This window comes from Manis javanica, chromosome 13 (assembly GCF_040802235.1).
Source record: "Manis javanica isolate MJ-LG chromosome 13, MJ_LKY, whole genome shotgun sequence".
Taxonomy (NCBI): domain Eukaryota; kingdom Metazoa; phylum Chordata; class Mammalia; order Pholidota; family Manidae; genus Manis; species Manis javanica.
Window position 1 is genome coordinate 83,250,854 of NC_133168.1, and position 16,684 is coordinate 83,267,537.

At 57.3% G+C, this 16,684-nt stretch overlaps 1 protein-coding gene across 9 annotated transcripts in view; it reads left to right on the forward strand.

The window, feature by feature from the left end:
• The window catches only part of MYO9B (myosin IXB), a 96,554-nt gene that overhangs the window by 75,771 nt on the left and 4,099 nt on the right, over nucleotides 1-16,684 (forward strand). For 8 of the 9 annotated variants that reach the window (XM_073219940.1, XM_073219943.1, XM_073219945.1 and 5 more), the window contains 20 exons: nucleotides 912-1,034; nucleotides 1,917-1,997; nucleotides 3,814-3,924; nucleotides 5,129-5,251; nucleotides 6,239-6,388; nucleotides 6,471-6,637; nucleotides 7,283-8,203; nucleotides 8,843-8,915; nucleotides 9,114-9,238; nucleotides 10,832-10,965; nucleotides 11,218-11,408; nucleotides 12,552-12,650; nucleotides 12,761-12,931; nucleotides 13,025-13,066; nucleotides 13,354-13,465; nucleotides 14,516-14,589; nucleotides 14,984-15,176; nucleotides 15,296-15,424; nucleotides 15,714-15,819; nucleotides 16,072-16,203. In XM_073219940.1, coding sequence (XP_073076041.1) covers nucleotides 912-1,034; nucleotides 1,917-1,997; nucleotides 3,814-3,924; nucleotides 5,129-5,251; nucleotides 6,239-6,388; nucleotides 6,471-6,637; nucleotides 7,283-8,203; nucleotides 8,843-8,915; nucleotides 9,114-9,238; nucleotides 10,832-10,965; nucleotides 11,218-11,408; nucleotides 12,552-12,650; nucleotides 12,761-12,931; nucleotides 13,025-13,066; nucleotides 13,354-13,465; nucleotides 14,516-14,589; nucleotides 14,984-15,176; nucleotides 15,296-15,424; nucleotides 15,714-15,819; nucleotides 16,072-16,203 — 3,257 coding nt within the window. The remainder of the gene's footprint in view (nucleotides 1-911; nucleotides 1,035-1,916; nucleotides 1,998-3,813; nucleotides 3,925-5,128; nucleotides 5,252-6,238; nucleotides 6,389-6,470; nucleotides 6,638-7,282; nucleotides 8,204-8,842; nucleotides 8,916-9,113; nucleotides 9,239-10,831; nucleotides 10,966-11,217; nucleotides 11,409-12,551; nucleotides 12,651-12,760; nucleotides 12,932-13,024; nucleotides 13,067-13,353; nucleotides 13,466-14,515; nucleotides 14,590-14,983; nucleotides 15,177-15,295; nucleotides 15,425-15,713; nucleotides 15,820-16,071; nucleotides 16,204-16,684) is intronic. The other variant, XM_073219942.1, reaches the window with a different exon arrangement.

A 16,684-nucleotide genomic window follows, 5' to 3' on the forward strand; every position in this document is an offset into this window, starting at 1 on the left:
GGGGTGGGGCGGGGGCGGGATTTTAACTTCCCCGGCTTTCTAGTTCCTCCCTCCTCCCACTGTCATCCCTCCCCACCCCAGCTCCCAATTCCCTCCAAAAATAATTTTTCATGTCAGTGACTTGCAGCTGTCTTTGAGTTTACTTGCAGCAGGGCCTGAGATAGGGGACAGGCGTGTGTTGAGGGGCACTCCCAGGAGAAGCCTGAGGGGTCAGGAAGCAGCTAGGATTGGGGCAGGACTGTCCTGCACAGGGACAATGCGGTGCTTGTGTCCCACCACTGTATCACAGGCCTATAGGTATAAGCCACCCCCCAGGGTGGGACAGAACACAGCGTTCCTGGGAAAGGAGGCCCTTCGGCCAGGGTGGTCTCACCAGGAAGGGGCAGCTGTGCCTTGCTGACAGCCAAGACCCCAGCAGTTGGCCTTGGGTAAAGCACACCCAGTGCCCAGGCTGCTCTCCAAGTACAGAGTGCAGACAGATGAAATTTGCAAAAATAAGAACATCTTCTCAGTCTGGCCCACAGACAGGATAGCGCTAGTCCCCTTCATAGCTGATACTAAGGGTCAGCACGCGTGGGAGGACCCCCCGGAGAAGCGCACACAGAAGCGCGGCGGGACTCAGCGCTTCTGTTGCTGTGTAGGGGAGGAAGGCACTCTGTAGCCTTTGGCTTCTGGGCACTCAGCCACAAAAGAGGCTGTAATCCATCCTCCGGGAGCTGGCCCCGTGTGCAGGATGCCGCCCAGGGTCACCCCTGCTGCCCACCAGGCCCACAACCTCTGCCCTCCCGCAGCACTGTCCCAAGAGCTGCCACCCCAGGGGACATAGCCCTGGCTGTGGGGACGTCTGTGATGTCTCCAGGTGCCCAGTGGGGCCTGAGGAGGGCAGGCCAGACCCTGTGTGTCTGTCCTAGAATCTGCTGGACTCCAAGTCCCTGAAGCTGATCATCAGCATGACCCTGCACGACCGGACCACCAAGTCCCTGCTACACCTGCACAAGAAGAAGAAGCCGCCGAGCATCAGCGCCCAGTTCCAGGTGGGCAGAGCGGCAGGAAGTGGCACTAGGCTTGGTCTAAGTTAGCCAAAGCCGACCCAGCGAGTCCTGGTCCTGGGGCTGCACGGCCTCGGCATGGCCTGACCTTGAGGCTGGACCATTCTCTGAGGTGGGAGCCGCCTTGTGCATTGCAGGGTGCTGAGCGGGATCCCTGATTTTCGCCCTCAGGTGTGGGCACCCTCCAGTTGTGACAAGCAAAGCTGGCTGGAGACACTGCCACAGACCCCCAGGAGAGGGAGGGGGGCAGAATCACGCCTGTTGAGAACCACGTAGTTAAAAAAGTAACGAGTTAGCATATTAGTTAGCTTGACCACTGAGCTGTGTTCTTGGCCAATGTTCCCCGTTTTCCCTAGCCTCCAGGAAGCTCAAAGATAATTTTTTAAGGGAACCTAACAGCTGTTGACACCACTAGTGTTTTTGTCCCTTTCATTTTTCCTCAGTCTGAATCTTCTGTTCCCACTTTCACCTTTTTTACAATTACCCTACCTTGGAGCTCCCACAAATCCTTTTTGGAAACAACAGGCCAGAGGCCAAAATCACCACATCTAGTCCTGTCTAAGGCTGACACACATTTTTTAATTCCCAGAAGTTTCTCTGGTCCCACCCCTACCTTCTCCCTGAGACAAAAGAGCTGGGGGTGACCCTGAAAAAATGGTGGCAATCAGCCACAGAGACCCCAAAGCTCCCTTTGGGGCTCCCAGAGATAGCACAGCCTCTGGTGAGATCATCCGGCTGCACCTCCCGAGTCATTGGTGTAGACGCACCAACCCCTGCACACTGGCAGCGACGGGTGACCTGGGTCCCATGCCACTGACGGGCGCTGCTTTGGGGCCCCAGCTCAGCGCCTTCTCTCTTTTGCCCCAGACGTCCCTTAACAAGCTCCTGGAGACCCTGGGGAAAGCAGAGCCCTTCTTCATCCGCTGCATCCGCTCAAACGCTGAGAAGGTAAGAGGCTTCTCTGCCTCAGGGAGGTAAAGGCCCCTGTCTTGCAGCTCAGCTGGGGGCGCCCCTGTGTGGTGCATCCTCTACGGAGCCAGGAGGCCTCAAGAAACCACAGGCTCACACAGGCTCCGGGAACCGTAACTGGCGAGCTGTGGGTAGGGGCAGCAGCAGGGTCAGCAGGAGGCACCAAGGGTGGCCCAGGGGCTGGCCAAGAGCAGAGACATCACCTAAAAGTGGAGGGGCCCCAAAAGGTTTGCTCAAGGAGGCTCAGGTCCGTGGTAGTCTTCACATGCATCCTGAAGTCAGCCAGGACAGAGAACGTAGCAGAGGTGGGGCAGGAGCTGAGGCTGTGCAGCAGGAACCCAGAGCCCCACTGCTGCTCTGGAAGTTTCTGGAAAGACTTGGAGCTCCATTGGGGGCTCCAGCAGCAGGCTCAGCCCTTGCTGCCGGACTTCCTTCAGACCTGGGGTCCACTGGTCATTCCGCCTCCTCAGGGACTTTGCTGAGGGCCATTCAGGCTCTGCTCTCTCCCCTCTGGGTACGAGTAGGTGCCTAGGCAGGGGCTCCTGGGGGCTCTGTTTGCTCACCACCGCATTTCTCTTTCCTCTTCCCATTTCCCTGCCCGCACCCTCCCCTATTCTCCTGAGACATTGCACTGATCCCCAGAGCCTGGCTTCTCCCAATCAGATACCCCAGCTTCCAGCCTCCTGGGCAAGGACCTGGAGTCCTGGGCTCTCCCACCTACCCTCCTGTATCTGTTCCCCAGTAGAGCCTCAGAGAAGCTCTCTGTCTTCCATTCTTCCTCTGGCAGCAGATGGCCCCTTCTTCTATCAGGGATTTTTACACAGCTTTGGACAATTCAGGAAACACTCCCTCAAGACCTGCTCTGGGCAGGGGTTGTGCCCCCAGATAACTGTTTGCCTCAGGGGGCCATCCTAGGTGTTGGCGGGTATTGGGCAGCATTCCTGGTCTCCGAGAGCTCACCAGATGCCACCCAGTTGTACAACTGCCACACCCTCATGTGGCACCCTCTGTCCACTTTAAATAACCCCCTAGCATGGAGTCCAGGCCCCCTGAGCTCCAAACTCCAAGCACACCACGGGAGCCTCATTTCCAGCACCTCCTCCTCATCCTTGGCCCTCCAACAACAAGCCTCCCTCTGTGCCCCTGTCAGCCCCTTGGCCTCCCCCTCCTCCTCTGGGCCTTCACCTGCCTGTCCCCGCCTCAGCCCTCAGGACTGAGCTCAGAGTCCTCCTCCTGCAGTACCTCCCACAGGGACCCAGGCAGCATCCACCCTATTCGCACATGCACCTGCCTCCCACCCCCAGACCGTGTTCTCTCTGCTGAATCCCTAGTTTTCCTCCCAACCCCAGTGCCTGGCACAGAGTAGGAGCTCAGGGCATGTTTGGGGTGGGGCCCTTAGGAAATAACTTTTCGTGGCACTAATGTGAAAGAAAGGTAATTCTTCCGTGGCACAGTTAGGCAGTAAGAAGCAGCCTCTGCCTCCCAGACACCAGGAAACAGAGCAGATCAGATGCTCTATTTTCAAGAAGAGATGAATGCCTTAAGCATCACTGCCAGGCAGCCCTGTCTCTTTATTCCAAAAAGAATGTCTGGAGCAAGGAAAGATGGATCCGCAGGTAGCTGTGGGTGCCGCGCTGGGAACATCCCCCAGACCAGCCAGGCCCGTGTGTGCACCCAGACCACAGCCTTAGCCAGAATCCTCAGGGGCCTCATTCCGTGGCTCCCTGACCCCAGCAGCCCGTGCTTAGGCATCTGGCAGTGGGCACCTGCCCTGATGGTTCACATCCCATTCCAGAAAGAGCTGTGCTTTGATGACGAGCTGGTACTGCAGCAGCTGCGCTACACAGGCATGCTGGAGACCGTGCGGATCCGGAGGTCAGGCTACAGCGCCAAGTACACATTCCAGGTGGGAAGAACCTACAACAGGAACCTGGACAGTTACTTTACAGCAGAGCTTCTCCCCAGTACCATTGGCATTTGAATCAGAGTTCTTTGACATGGGTCGGCAGGGTGAGTGTCCTCGGAAGAGGTGGCTGGGCCCAAGCCAAGCCTTGGAGGACACAGAGGTGTCAAACTGAACCAAGCAGAGGGAATTGCACAAGCAGGTTCCTACGTGGCTCTGCCCTTTATCTAGCACCTTCTAAGGTAGATGATTTTATACCAACTCTTTTATTCTGCCACCAGCAGCCAGGGGACGTGGTTCCAATTTTCCAGATACAGAAACTGAGGCTCCGGCAGGCGACACCTCCAGAGGTGGCTCTCTGGGCTTTCTAGAGACACAAAGGACTGTTAACTGACCTCAAAATGGTGATGGGCAAATTGCTAGGGCATTTTCTCAAACACAGCAGGGACCATTGACATTTGAAGCCTGGTCATTCTTTGCTACGGGTACCACCCCGTGCATTATCATGTGCACGCGCGCGCACACACACACACACTTGTAAGAACTCAAGCTGTCTCCAGACATTGCCACACATGCATGGTGGTCAGCATGGCCCAGGTTGAGTAGCCCTGACTCATGCCACAAGCTGACACCACTTGTGTGGTGCTTAAGAGAGCACTGGGCCTGGCACCAGGGGTGGTGGCACCCGGTCCCTGTTCAAGCTTTTCCCCATATGGCCCCAGGGAAATGTCTTCATCATGGCATGCCTCCATTTTCTCACCCGCAGAACGGAAATATCTTTCTGACCCTGTAGAAAGAGGGTAGACAGAATTACAGAAAAGAGAGAAAATGCCAATGTGTCTTCCTCTTGGCTCTTAAAAATTTGACATAGTTGTTGACGTAAATGGTGTGTACCTCCAGCTATGATCCAGGCCTCTAACAAGCCACAGACTGGGGGTGCCCCAAGGCCACCCCCAACAATGCCAGCACCCAGCCATCAATAGCCACTTGCCACCTAACCGACCATCCGGTGCTCCACATCTGCAGCAGTCTCTCTGCAGCTTTAGGCTGTTTCAGAGTCCGAGGTTTTAGCTCTGTCAGTGCCCTTCATGTTAAGCTAAGTTTCAGCTTTAGAAACTCAGCTTGACTAAGGTGTTGCTGGTACCATGTCCCTTCTGGTGGCAGAAATGCTCACGTGGATTCTCTTTTCTCGGCCACAATCACCTAGGATTTCATAGAGCAGTTCCAGGTGCTTCTGCCCAAGAATGCCCAGCCCTGCCGGGAGGTCATCTCTACCCTGCTAGAGAAGATGAACGTGGACAAGAGGAACTACCAGATTGGGAAGACCAAGGTCAGCAGACCCACAGCCTTGGGGCAGCTGCAGACCCACCACACTCTGCCTCCCACTGCACCCAGGTCCTCTCGTGGCCCAAGACCCAGAGCCATGCACTGAAAAATAAGGAGCTCTGTTGAGGAAATATGTTTCTGGGGGCGCAGCACATTTTCTTGTGAGAAGGCAGAAGGGTGCACCGAGCAGTCAGGTTCAGGCCTGTTTCCCATTTTCTCACACATAGCTTAGGAGAGGCCCCAGAGTGTAACCTCTGTAATACCTACCAGTATGTTTGCTTCCTTCCTTTCCCCTCCCAAAGCCATCTCCACCTCCAGGTATGTGTTATTTGAATCTTGTTGTCGGGGTGCCACCGACGCTAAAGTCAGCTCTCCTTTAGGGCTTTACCTGACATAAAAAATCTCCTCACAGCCCCCCAACAAGCGAACCACAGAGTTACCATGACCCAGCAGTTCCATTCCTAGGTGCAAATTCAAGATGCCTGCAAACAGGTATCCTAACAAGTCCTCGTACACACAGCTTCATAGCAGCACTAGTCACAGTCGGCAAAAACTAAACATGCCTTGTATCTATCATCAGATGAATGGATAAACAACATGTGGGCCATTCGTGTACTGGAGCATTATTCATACTCAGCCTTGTGTATACTGCGATGTGCCCAGACCTCAACAACATGTTGAGAGAAAGAAGCCAGACATAAAAGGTCACATGTTGTAGGATTCTGCTTACATGAAACATCCATGAAATCCATAGACACAGAAAGCAGATCAGTGGTTGCCTGGGGGAGGGTGAATGACTGCTCGTTGGGGTGGGGTTTCCTTTCGTGGGGATAGGATGTTCTGGAACATTGGGACTACACCAAGTGCCACTGAATTGTTCACCTTATAAAGGTGACTTTCATGTAACAGGACTTATATCTCAGTAAATTTAAAAAAGGGCCTCCCGGGCACAGGATTCCCACCCCTCCACCCCTGTGCCCATGCCCTCCAGGTTTTTCTGAAGGAGACGGAGCGGCAGGCCCTCCAGGAGACACTGCACCAGGAGGTCGTTCGGAAGATCCTGCTCCTGCAGAGCTGGTTCCGGATGGTGCTGGAACGCCGGCACTTTCTTCAGATGAGGAGGGCGGCTGTCACCATCCAGGTACTGCGTAGGCCCCACCTGGCTGGGCTGGGGGCAGACAGGGTCACCATGCCCAGCCCCTGAGTGCCTGCCCCACCCTCAGGCCAGCTGGCGGTCCTACCGCGTCCGATGGTCACTGGAGAGGACACAGGCGGCCGTGTACCTCCAGGCTGCATGGAGGGGCTACCAGCAGCGGATGGCCTACCAGCGCCAGAGATGGGGCATCATCCACCTGCAGAGCCTCTGCCGGGGGCACCTGCAGCGCAAGAGGTGCGCAGAGCAAATCCCTCAACCCAACCCGGAGCATTCAGCTCACCCGGGAGCTGCCCCGGGTACGGTCTAGCCCACGGAGACAGGTGCCAGGAGTCTAGCCAGCTGGCCTATGGGGCTGGTGGGTAGCACCTGCAGATGCAGCACCAGTTTACCCACTGGCCACACGTAGACTCCCTGAGGGACACCCCACACACACACTGCACCCATCTGTCCTGAGCTGGTCAGTGGAGCACCTGGATTCGGAGGCAGAGGGTTCAGGCTACCAGGACCAGCCCACATAGGTTCCCCTCACCGCGTGCTCACATACGAAGCTTGGGCATGCTGGGCCAGGGACCCCAGAGGAATTCAGGGGCTTTGATTCTTCCCCAAACAGACCTAACGAAGGTCCCCCTGAGCCAGCTAGGCAGAACCAGGGTGGAGAGGGCCGTGGTGATAAGGGGCCACTCCTCTATCCCCTTTTCCTGGCTAGGGACGTTTTACCCTTCTAGAAGTCTCTCTAAGGGCTGCGGTCTGCCACTCGGCAGAGTCAGAGCGCAGACCCCATTGCACCGGTGGCACAGGGGTCTCCGACCCCATGGGTGGATTCTGAAGGTGGCCTGCACATTTGTTCCTGGATCTACCCACTTTGCTTTCTCACACCAGCTTCAACAAGATGGTCGCGGAGAAGCAGAAGGCAGAAGAAAAGGAGCGGGAAGGCCAGCAAGCCTTGAGGGAAGAAGCTGCAGAGGGCAGGCCGGGCCAGGCAGCCAGGCAAGAGCAGGTACCCGGGCAGGGCCCGGAACCGTCAGAGGACAGCAAGCATTCGGCACTGGATCCGCCAAAGCCCAAGATGCAGCCGAGCAGTGAGCCCCTGGCAGAGAGCGCCCAACCAGAGGGGGTGGTCCCCAGCCTGGAGAAGGCTCTCCCACCCCAGAAAAGTGCAGCGGAGAGCCACGAGAAGGTGCCCAGCAGCCGGGAGAAGCGGGAATCTCGGCGGCAGAGAGGGCTGGAGCACGTGAAGCTCCAGAACAAACACATCCAGTCCTATCAGGACGAGCACACCCTCAGAGAACTTTCTGGAAGGGCCATCCCAGAGCCAGAAGAGAGCCTCCTGGAAGACAGAAAGGAGGGCAGAGAAGAAGAATCCCCTTCAGATGCAGGGCCAGAGATGGAGGATGCTTCTGAAATGCAGCTCGAGGAAGCGCTGCAAGTCGTGCCAGTCAGCCAGGTCTCCAGAGAAACTCCAAAGGTTCCCCAGGATGGGAGCCTGAGCCCCAGCCACAGGGAGCGGCCACCCAGCCTGACCCTGGACGGTACCCCCGAGACCTTGGCCACCACTCCCGAGACTCCCAAGGACAAGAGTGAGCTGGGCAGTGACCTGAGCACACAGGACAAGCCCGAGAGCCCTGGAGGCTCTACCCAGATCCAGCGGTACCGGGACCCGGACTCAGAGCGGCTGGCCAGCGCCGTGGAGCTGTGGAGGGGCAGGAAGCTGATGGCTGCTGCTTCCAGCACCATGCTAAGCCAGTCCCTAGACCTCAGCGAGCGGCACTGGGCCCCTAGCACCGCCCTCACACCGACAGAGTAAGCCCTTCTTTGTCCCAGCACTGTGGGTGCCAGGCTGGGGTGGGCAGGGTGACACAGAGCCCAAGGACAGGGACAATGCCATGCATCCCCAAAAACAGATGAGCAGTTCTGTGCCCAAAAGCTGACCTCAGGTGTGTGAGAGCCCCGAGGAAAGAAGGTGCAAGTCTGGGGGGTGGGGAGGGTGACAATGAGGCACCTGCAAGGGGCCTAGCTGGGACCCTGAGTCCCCCACCAGAACAGGCCGTGCATACCCAGCATCCCCACTCCCCTGCCCACTTGGGCCTCAGCTTTCTCACCAATGAGCAGGAGTGATTACACTCATCCAGGAGTTGAAGGAGACAGGGGCCAACTCTCAATATGCTGTTAGCTAAATACCGGTGACCCTGAGTCCCCAGCCCTTCTCCAAGAGAGCTGCTTGGCCAAAGGAAAGAAGAGTCAGAGAAACAAGTAGCTGACACCTGGGCCTGGCTTGCTCTCTGCAGTGGGGCCACCCCAGGCCCTGTGGGTGCAGAGCAGCACCCTCGGTCTCCACCCTTGAGATGCCTGGAGCACCTCACTCCTCCCCAAGTCAGGACAACCGAAACAGTCTGCTAACCTGCTGCCATTGATAAAAGCCTCATTTCTGTGATCTCACAGGGAAAGGCGTATCTCCTTCTCCACGAGTGACATCTCTAAGCTCCTGCCATCCCCAACCCAGACCAAGACACAGGTAAAGTTCCAGGCTGCTGCTCCCATCCGTCAGGGCCCCAGCTCACTTCCACTCTGGCCACCCAGGCTCTACGCAAGGACAGCTTGAAAGAGCAGGGAAGCTGGCGGATAGAGTGCAGGGTGACTGGGAAATCCCCGCTTTGCTATCCCTCCAGTGAGGCCTGCCTGCTTTTGCTCACGCAGCCCTGGTCTCTTGCAGCCTTGTATGGAAACTGTGGACGGGCGGCAGGGCACAAAGAAGCAGGCCGTTCAGAAGAAGAAGTCAGGAGATGCATCTGCTGGCACAGACTCAGGGCTGTCCCCAGGCCCCCAGGCCGACTCTAAGTAAGTGTGGAGTTTGGGGCTGAGCTTCGGCCACCCGAGGATGCCGAGGGTCCCTGCCAAGGCTCCAGCCTCACAGCAGTCTGGTCTCCTACACCCATGGTGTTTGCAAAACACTGCTGGGCAGGTGTTTGTTCAGTAGCAGTTCCAAGATGGGAGCTCCCACCCAGAACCCAGGTGGTGACCTCCTCAAGGGTCATGACCTCCTGGAGCACCAGCACGGCCTCATCCCACTGAAGCCCAGAGCCAACCTGGGTCGCATCCTCTAGGCCCCCCACACACCCCATTACAGTCACTGTCCATCAGCGTAGTGAGATGCTATAGAATCACTACTTGTCTTCTCTGTGGTGTTAAGCTTTTTACAGAATCAAAACCAACTCCCGGCTCCCCCATCCACTGCTAGAACCCTTCCTGGGTCCTTGGGTAGAAAAAACTCTGTCCCCAGAAAGCCCCTGCAGACATCCTAGAGCTGCTTGCATCTCAGAGCAGACAGGAGCCATGAGACAGGGCGGCCTGGGTCCTGGTACAGAGACAGGGGGCCCAACCAGACTGAGCACCGTAACCAGGTGGCTGGGACAGCAGCGGTCCGCTCTCTCCCCCCTCTGGCGGCCGTGAGTCCAGGTGTGGGCGGGGCCGCGCTCCCTCGGAAAGCCCTGGGGAAGTCTTCCCACCTCTTGTAGCTTCTGGGGGCTCCAGAAGGCTCCGGTTCCCGGTTCGTGTTCGCGTCACCCAGTCTCTGCCTCCACGCCCACAGGACGTTCTGTTCTCCTCTGTGCCTTCTTTTTCTGTCTCTTATAAGGAACCTTGTCCTGGATTTAGGACCTATGTGATCCATGAGGCTCTCACCTCGAAGTCCTTCGCTTGGTGGCTTAGTACATTCGGGCCGCTATGACAAAAATACCAAAGACCAAGTGGCTTAAACAACAAACATTTATTTCTCACAGTTCTGGAGGCACCAGTGTCTGGTGGGGGCCACTTCCTGCTTCATAGATGCCACCTTCTGGCTGCATCCTCATGGGGTGGGAGGGGTGAGGGGCCAGCCTGAGTTCTCTTTCATAAGGGCACTGATCCCATTGTGGGGGCTCCACCCTCAGGACCTCATCACCTCCCACAAGCCCCTCATCCTGACACAGTCACACTGGGGTTACTCTCCCACCTGTGAAGTTGGAGGGGACACATGCGTTCTGACCATGGGACTTAGTCACATCCCCAAGACCCTTTTCCTAAATAAGAGGCTGATGGGTAGTCGTGGACACATCTCTTCAGGGCCCACTGTCTACCCCACTGTGCACCCAGTAGCCACAGCACACAAGTTGGCATTTATTCTGATTTCTCCAACCTTGTGCCCACAAAAACACATGAAGGGAGCAAAGGGTCGTTTCTTTTTTATATGACAGGCCATGCTATGGTATCTGCTCAGCATCTTTTTCTAACCCCCTGCCAAACTCACACACAGAGACCTCATTTTCAGTAGCACTCCATTCCATCAGTAACCAAGCATTATTTCTCTCTTCACAGTGAGATGGCCCTTTTGGCAGCCTCTCAGTCATTTTCACTTCCCGAGGTTTAAATGGAACCCCTTACTTTCTCCTACAGATCTACATTTAAGAGGCTTTTCCTGCATAAAAACAAGGATAAAAAGTACAATCTAGAGGGCGTGGAGGAGATGGAGAATGCCATACCTGGGAACATTATTCTGGAAGCTGCTACCATGAAGAAGAATCCAGAAGGTTGGTTGCCCACAGTCTCAGGATGGACGGCAGAGCCACCAGGGCCCCTGGGGATGGGCACGGTCCCCAGGTCAGGCCTTGGGCACAAGGCTTCAGGGCCGGTCCCAGTGCCCTGGGAGCACTCTCTGGCTGAGGATCCTGGCATGTGGCCATGGGGGTCCCGGGTCTCTGCATTTGTGACTCCGCCCCTCAGAGCCCACCAGCATCCCTCCCCAGAACCCACTGTGACCAGCCGCTCCTCCTCCCCCTCAGTCCCCTCCAGCCACCAGCACCGCCATGCCATGGGTGAGAAGCACACCAAGGAGCCAGGAGGCAAAGGGAAAAAGAACCGGAATCTCAAGATTGGCAAAATCACAGTGTCAGAGAAATGGCGGGAGTCAGTATTCCGCAAGATCACCAACGCAAACGAGCTCAAGTACCTGGACGAGTTCCTGCTCAACAAGGTGGGTTGGCCAGGGGACAGGTATGGCAGTGGGTGGGTGTGGGGACGCACAGAAGGGCTGTCGCAGCCTGGCAGTTTTCTGAGCCACCACGCCACAGCCCTCAGTTGGCTGGGAACAGAAAGTTGCAGAAACCAGAGGCTTCTTCCTAAGTTTGCATCAGCTCATTTTCTGTAAAAACACGGCCTGGGCTCACGTGGGACCATTTTGTCGCCTCGTTCATCCTACTCAACACAGACATTTACATTTTGTTGCAATGTCAGTGGGTCTTAATCACAGAGGCTACAGAATCGTGGAACCAAGCTCCATCCAAAGCATTTGATTCTGGAACGTGCCTGTCCCAATGGCCTTGGGCAAGGGTTTATGGCCTGTACTGGATTCAGCGCACGCACATGTGTGTGCACATCTGTGTGGGCAGGCTGGGCACCAGGCAGGTCCATTTTATCCTGCAGCTTCTATCTAGGAAGACTGAAATCTACTATCTGAAGACATTTACCTGTGTGTCGCGTCACAGCACCCCTAGGAGGTGACTGCCCCACTTTCCTGTGCACCGGAGGAAACAGAAGCACCAGGAATCCAAATAACCTTCCTAGAAACACCCGCTGCCTGGAGGCCCTGCGGCCACGCTGTGGCTCGGCTGTGGTGTGGCTGTGGATTTCTTATTTTATTTAGAATACGCTTTTACCGAAGTCAGTGGGTCTTGTGCTAGGCACTGATTGAGCACTTAGTGTGTACCGTGGAGATAAATGCGCTGTGGTGTGCACTGCGGGCGTGGCCTAGCATTGAGCCTCTGTGTAAGGCAGCAGGAAGGGATCCAGCCACACCAGCAGCTGTCCTTAACCAGGATACTTCTGCCCCCAGGGGACACTTGGCTATGTATGCAGACATTTTTGGTTGTCACACCTGGAGTGCTCCTGGCATCTGGTGGGCAACAGTATCTCACATTGGATGATCGAGCCCCCAGCATCAGGAGTTCTAATCCGAGCTGCAGGGATTGGAGAGACCAGGCTTGGCCAGAGGGCCTGGATATTTTCCTGCCAGCCCAGAGAAAGGCAGGAAACTTGGGACAAGGCAGAGAGGTGACTGACCAGTCAGATGTTCCTCTGGAGGCCATTCAGGGTCAGACATCTGTCCCTCCCTCTCCAGATAAATGACCTGCGTTCCCAGAAGACTCCCATCGAGGGCTTATTCATTGAAGCCACCGAGAAGTTCAGGAGCAACCTCAAAACCATGTACTCCGTCCCGGTACGTGCAGCCCCCAGCCCTCAGGAAGCTCCACAGCCATCGCCATGCCCCCTCCAGGCGCCTCCACCCCCGTCTGACTCCCTGCGGGTCATGCCTTTCATCCCCCACAGAACGGGAAGATCCATGTAGGCTACAAGGACCTGATGGAGAACTACCAGATCGTTGTGAGCAACCTGGCTGCCGAGCGTGGCGAGAAAGACCCCAATCTTGTCCTGAACCTCTTCCAGTCGCTTCTGGATGAGTTTACCCGCGGGCATAAAAATGATTTCGAGCAGCCCAAGGTGGGTGGGGCCACTCAGCAGGGGGCAGGCCAGCACGGGCAGGGCCATGCCGGGCCCACCCAGACCTTACCTTTGTGTTGTGCTCCCTTGCAGCAGAGCAAGGCTCAGAAGAAGAAGCGGAAGCAGGAGCGTGCTGTGAGTATGTTTGCAGGTGCCTGTGTGCATGACGCTGCATGTGTGAGCACGCAAGCACACCTGTGCATGTGTGTGAGCATGCCGTGTGTGTGTGTGTGTGTGTGTCCCCACCCAGCCCCCAGGAACCCCCAGGTGGGAGGGAGGGGCGTCCAGGCCCTGAGTTGCTGCAGACTGCATCTGTGCCAGGCACCCCTCCGTCCCTGCCCCACTCTCCACACCCACAGCATGGCAAGCCCGTGGGGAACTGCTCCCCAACCCCAGCTCCCACCTTCCTCGTGGCCCTACAGGTCCAGCAGCACAATGGGCATGTGTTCATCAGCTACCAGGTGAGCATCCCCCAGTCATGCGAGCAGTGTCTCTCCTACATCTGGCTCATGGACAAGGCCCTGCTCTGCAATGGTGAGTGCCCCTGTGCCCCGGCCCCCACTGTACCTCCTGACCTCCTAGCAGACCCCCCACCAGCCTCCCCACCATGCCCCCTGACCCCTCACCATACCCCTTGGCCCCCCCAAACCATGTCCCTGACCCCCTGCTGTGCAGCAGGGCCTTTACCCCCAGCCACAAGGCAGATCTTTCTGGAACACTGCCCCAGCCCCATCTCACTCAAACTAACCACCCCACCAACTGTCACTCTGGGGCAGAGCCCTGTTCTCAGTGGACCTGAGGCCCCCACCCATCTCTGCACCCTCCCCTCCCCTGGAAAAGTCACCCTATGTCCTACCTCCAGGCTTTGTACACACTGCCTACCTGCACTGTCTGGGCTGCCAGCCCCTCCCCGGGCCCCCGTAGTCCCTCCCCCACATGCCAGGCCAAGCCTGTCAACCCCCACCAGGACCCAGGGAGAGGGGCTCAGCCCAGAACGACCCCGCCAGCGCGACGAGGCCCAGGCCAGGCCGTGCAGCCTCGAGCCTTGTGATTCCCACCACAGCCTGCTGAGCCTGGCTCTTTTTTTGGCCCAGAGTTTCCTACTTTTTGGCCCCTGTGCAAGGAGCAGCCCACCACCCCATGTCTATCATCAGTCCCCAGCAGTGTCAGTGTGTTGAGGCGAAGACACCCAGATACCCCCTCCTTTTTGTTGTAGCTGATTTTCCCTCTCCATGTGTGACCTCAGCTAGACAGACTGGGGGCCATGTGGTTGGAAAGGACGAAAGCATCACTCCTGCTGCTGTCATGGGCCAAGGCCCCAGGGCCACCTCCCCGCAGGACCCAGACCCAGGCTCCCCAGACTCCTGCCCCCTGTCCTGCCAGCCAGGCTGCTCCTGAAGCCACTAAGAGGACCCAGCTATGACCTGCCTATATGGCTCCCTCACCTGGGAATCAGCGGAGATTCGCAGGACTCAGGTTTAGAAACTGATTGGTGGGCCCCCAGCCATCAGAGCAAGCAGCCACAGGAACCTGGGTCCCAGACACCTCTGTGACGCCCTGCCCCCTCCCCCATTGGTCTCCTAGTGTGTAAGATGACCTGTCACAAGAAGTGCATGCACAAGATCCAGACCTGCTGCTCCTACACGTGTGGAAAGAAGGTGAGCCCGCTGAAGCCAGGAACCTTCCACAATGACACCTGGGGGGAGGCCATCCTGAGAAATGAGTCTCCACAGTACAATGCCAAGGTCGGGGGTCAGGCAGGAACAGGGAGCCAGCAGGAGGGGCTGACCCACAGTAGAGTGCACCCCAGTTCTGTTGGAGGCCCTGGAGGTGCCCCAGGGCAGGGGTTGGGCTTGTGTGTGCATCTCAGACCCCCAGCCCCACTCCTCTGTCCTCCGGGTGGAGGGCCCGTCTACTCTGCACAAGGGAGACGGGGTCCCAAGTGCTGGGGTTTCAGCAGGAGCCAGACCAGCAGCTCTAAGAGGCAGAGAGGGAAGGGATGGCTAAGGGGACAATGGGCCCAGGCCTAACTCTACCCCCCTGGTGTTGCAGAGTGAGCCAGGCGCTGAGCCAGGCCACTTTGGCGTGTGTGTGGACAGCCTGACTAGTGACAAGGCCTCGGTGCCCGTCGTGCTAGAGAAGCTTCTAGAACACGTGGAAATGCACGGCCTCTACACCGAGGGCCTCTACCGCAAGTCAGGCGCTGCCAACCGCACGCGGGAGCTCCGGCAGGCACTGCAGACAGGTGGGTGCTGTGGGAGGAAGGACCTGCAGGAAAGCAGGTGTCCAGGGCAGACAGGCTGTCTGCAGGCCCAGCCCTCCTGCCTGTACTTCCCTCACTGGCTCTGCCCACCATTCACACAGACCCCACAGCAGTCAAGCTGGAGAACTTCCCCATCCACGCCATCACCGGGGTGCTCAAGCAGTGGCTGCGCGAGCTGCCCGAGCCCCTTATGACCTTCGCCCAGTATGGTGACTTTCTCCGAGCTGTTGGTGAGTCCCATGGTCACAGCGAGGGTAGGCAGATGTTCAAGGTCAGGGACTGGAGCCACAAGTGTTTGCTGTGACCATCCAGGGAGGTGGGATGACTTTGTCACAGCTGAAAACTAAGCCTCAAGCCAGCAGAGTATGGGTCCCCAGCCTACATGGGAGGCCGGGAGCCCTCTGTGGTCCTGCATTTTTGCCACATGCCCGTTCCAGCCCCCACAGCAGGAGGCTCCCCTATGCCCTGGGGCATGTCAGGGCCGAGGCAATAGGGAACTGATGCCCTGGGCTCTCCTAGAGCTGCCAGAGAAGCAGGAGCAGCTGGCCGCCATCTACACTGTCCTGGAGCACCTGCCTGAGGCCAACCACAACTCCCTGGAGCGGCTCATCTTCCACCTGGTCAAGCAAGTGTCCACCACCCACTCACTGTGGGGTGGGGCCCCGAGGAGTACTCTCTTGTTCTGCACCAGGCCGCAGACCCATGCTGGGGGGTCTGGGAGGGGACCAGCTCCTCCATGGTGCCTCTCTGCCCTGTGGAAGTGAGCATTGCTCACCTCCAGGCAGCAGTGGGGACACTTTGCCCAAAGCAACCCCAGGGCTCTGGACTCCGGTCTTGGAGCTCCCCGGCCACCCGCTAAATGCTGTTCGCCGTGCAGGGTGGCCCTACTCGAGGACGTGAACCGCATGTCGCCCAGTGCTCTGGCCATCATCTTCGCGCCCTGCCTCCTGCGTTGCCCCGACAACTCAGACCCGCTGACCAGCATGAAGGACGTCCTCAAGATCACCACGTGAGTGCCAGGCCCCACAGGGCCCCCACAGCATCCCTCCTCAAGCAGCAAGGGCGTCGCTTCTGAGTTCTCCTGAGGCTGAAGAACCAAAAAAGAGATGAAGAAGCTTTCCTGTCCAGTTGAAGGGTTAGGGGTGGACAGTGAGCCCTCATATTCCCAGCCTCTGGTCAACAGTGGCAAACAAACAATTATCTGGAGGTTTCTTCTTCCCTCTGAGCAACTGTCAAAAGTTCTCAGAATGTTCTTCAAAAGAACGTGGAAGGAAGTAATCGGACATTAGTCACCACAAGGACATTGTTTAGGTCGTACCGCCAGATTTGCTTCCAGCCGCTTTTGGCATGTTCTTTGGCCCCTTTTTCCTTATGTGGTCATGATGGGAAACCTGAGTTGTGGCTGCCTCTCCATCCAGGCCAGATCCCCCCACACAGTGACCCTGCAGGCTGAGTGTCGCCTGGTGCTGACCACTAAGCAGATGTGCTGC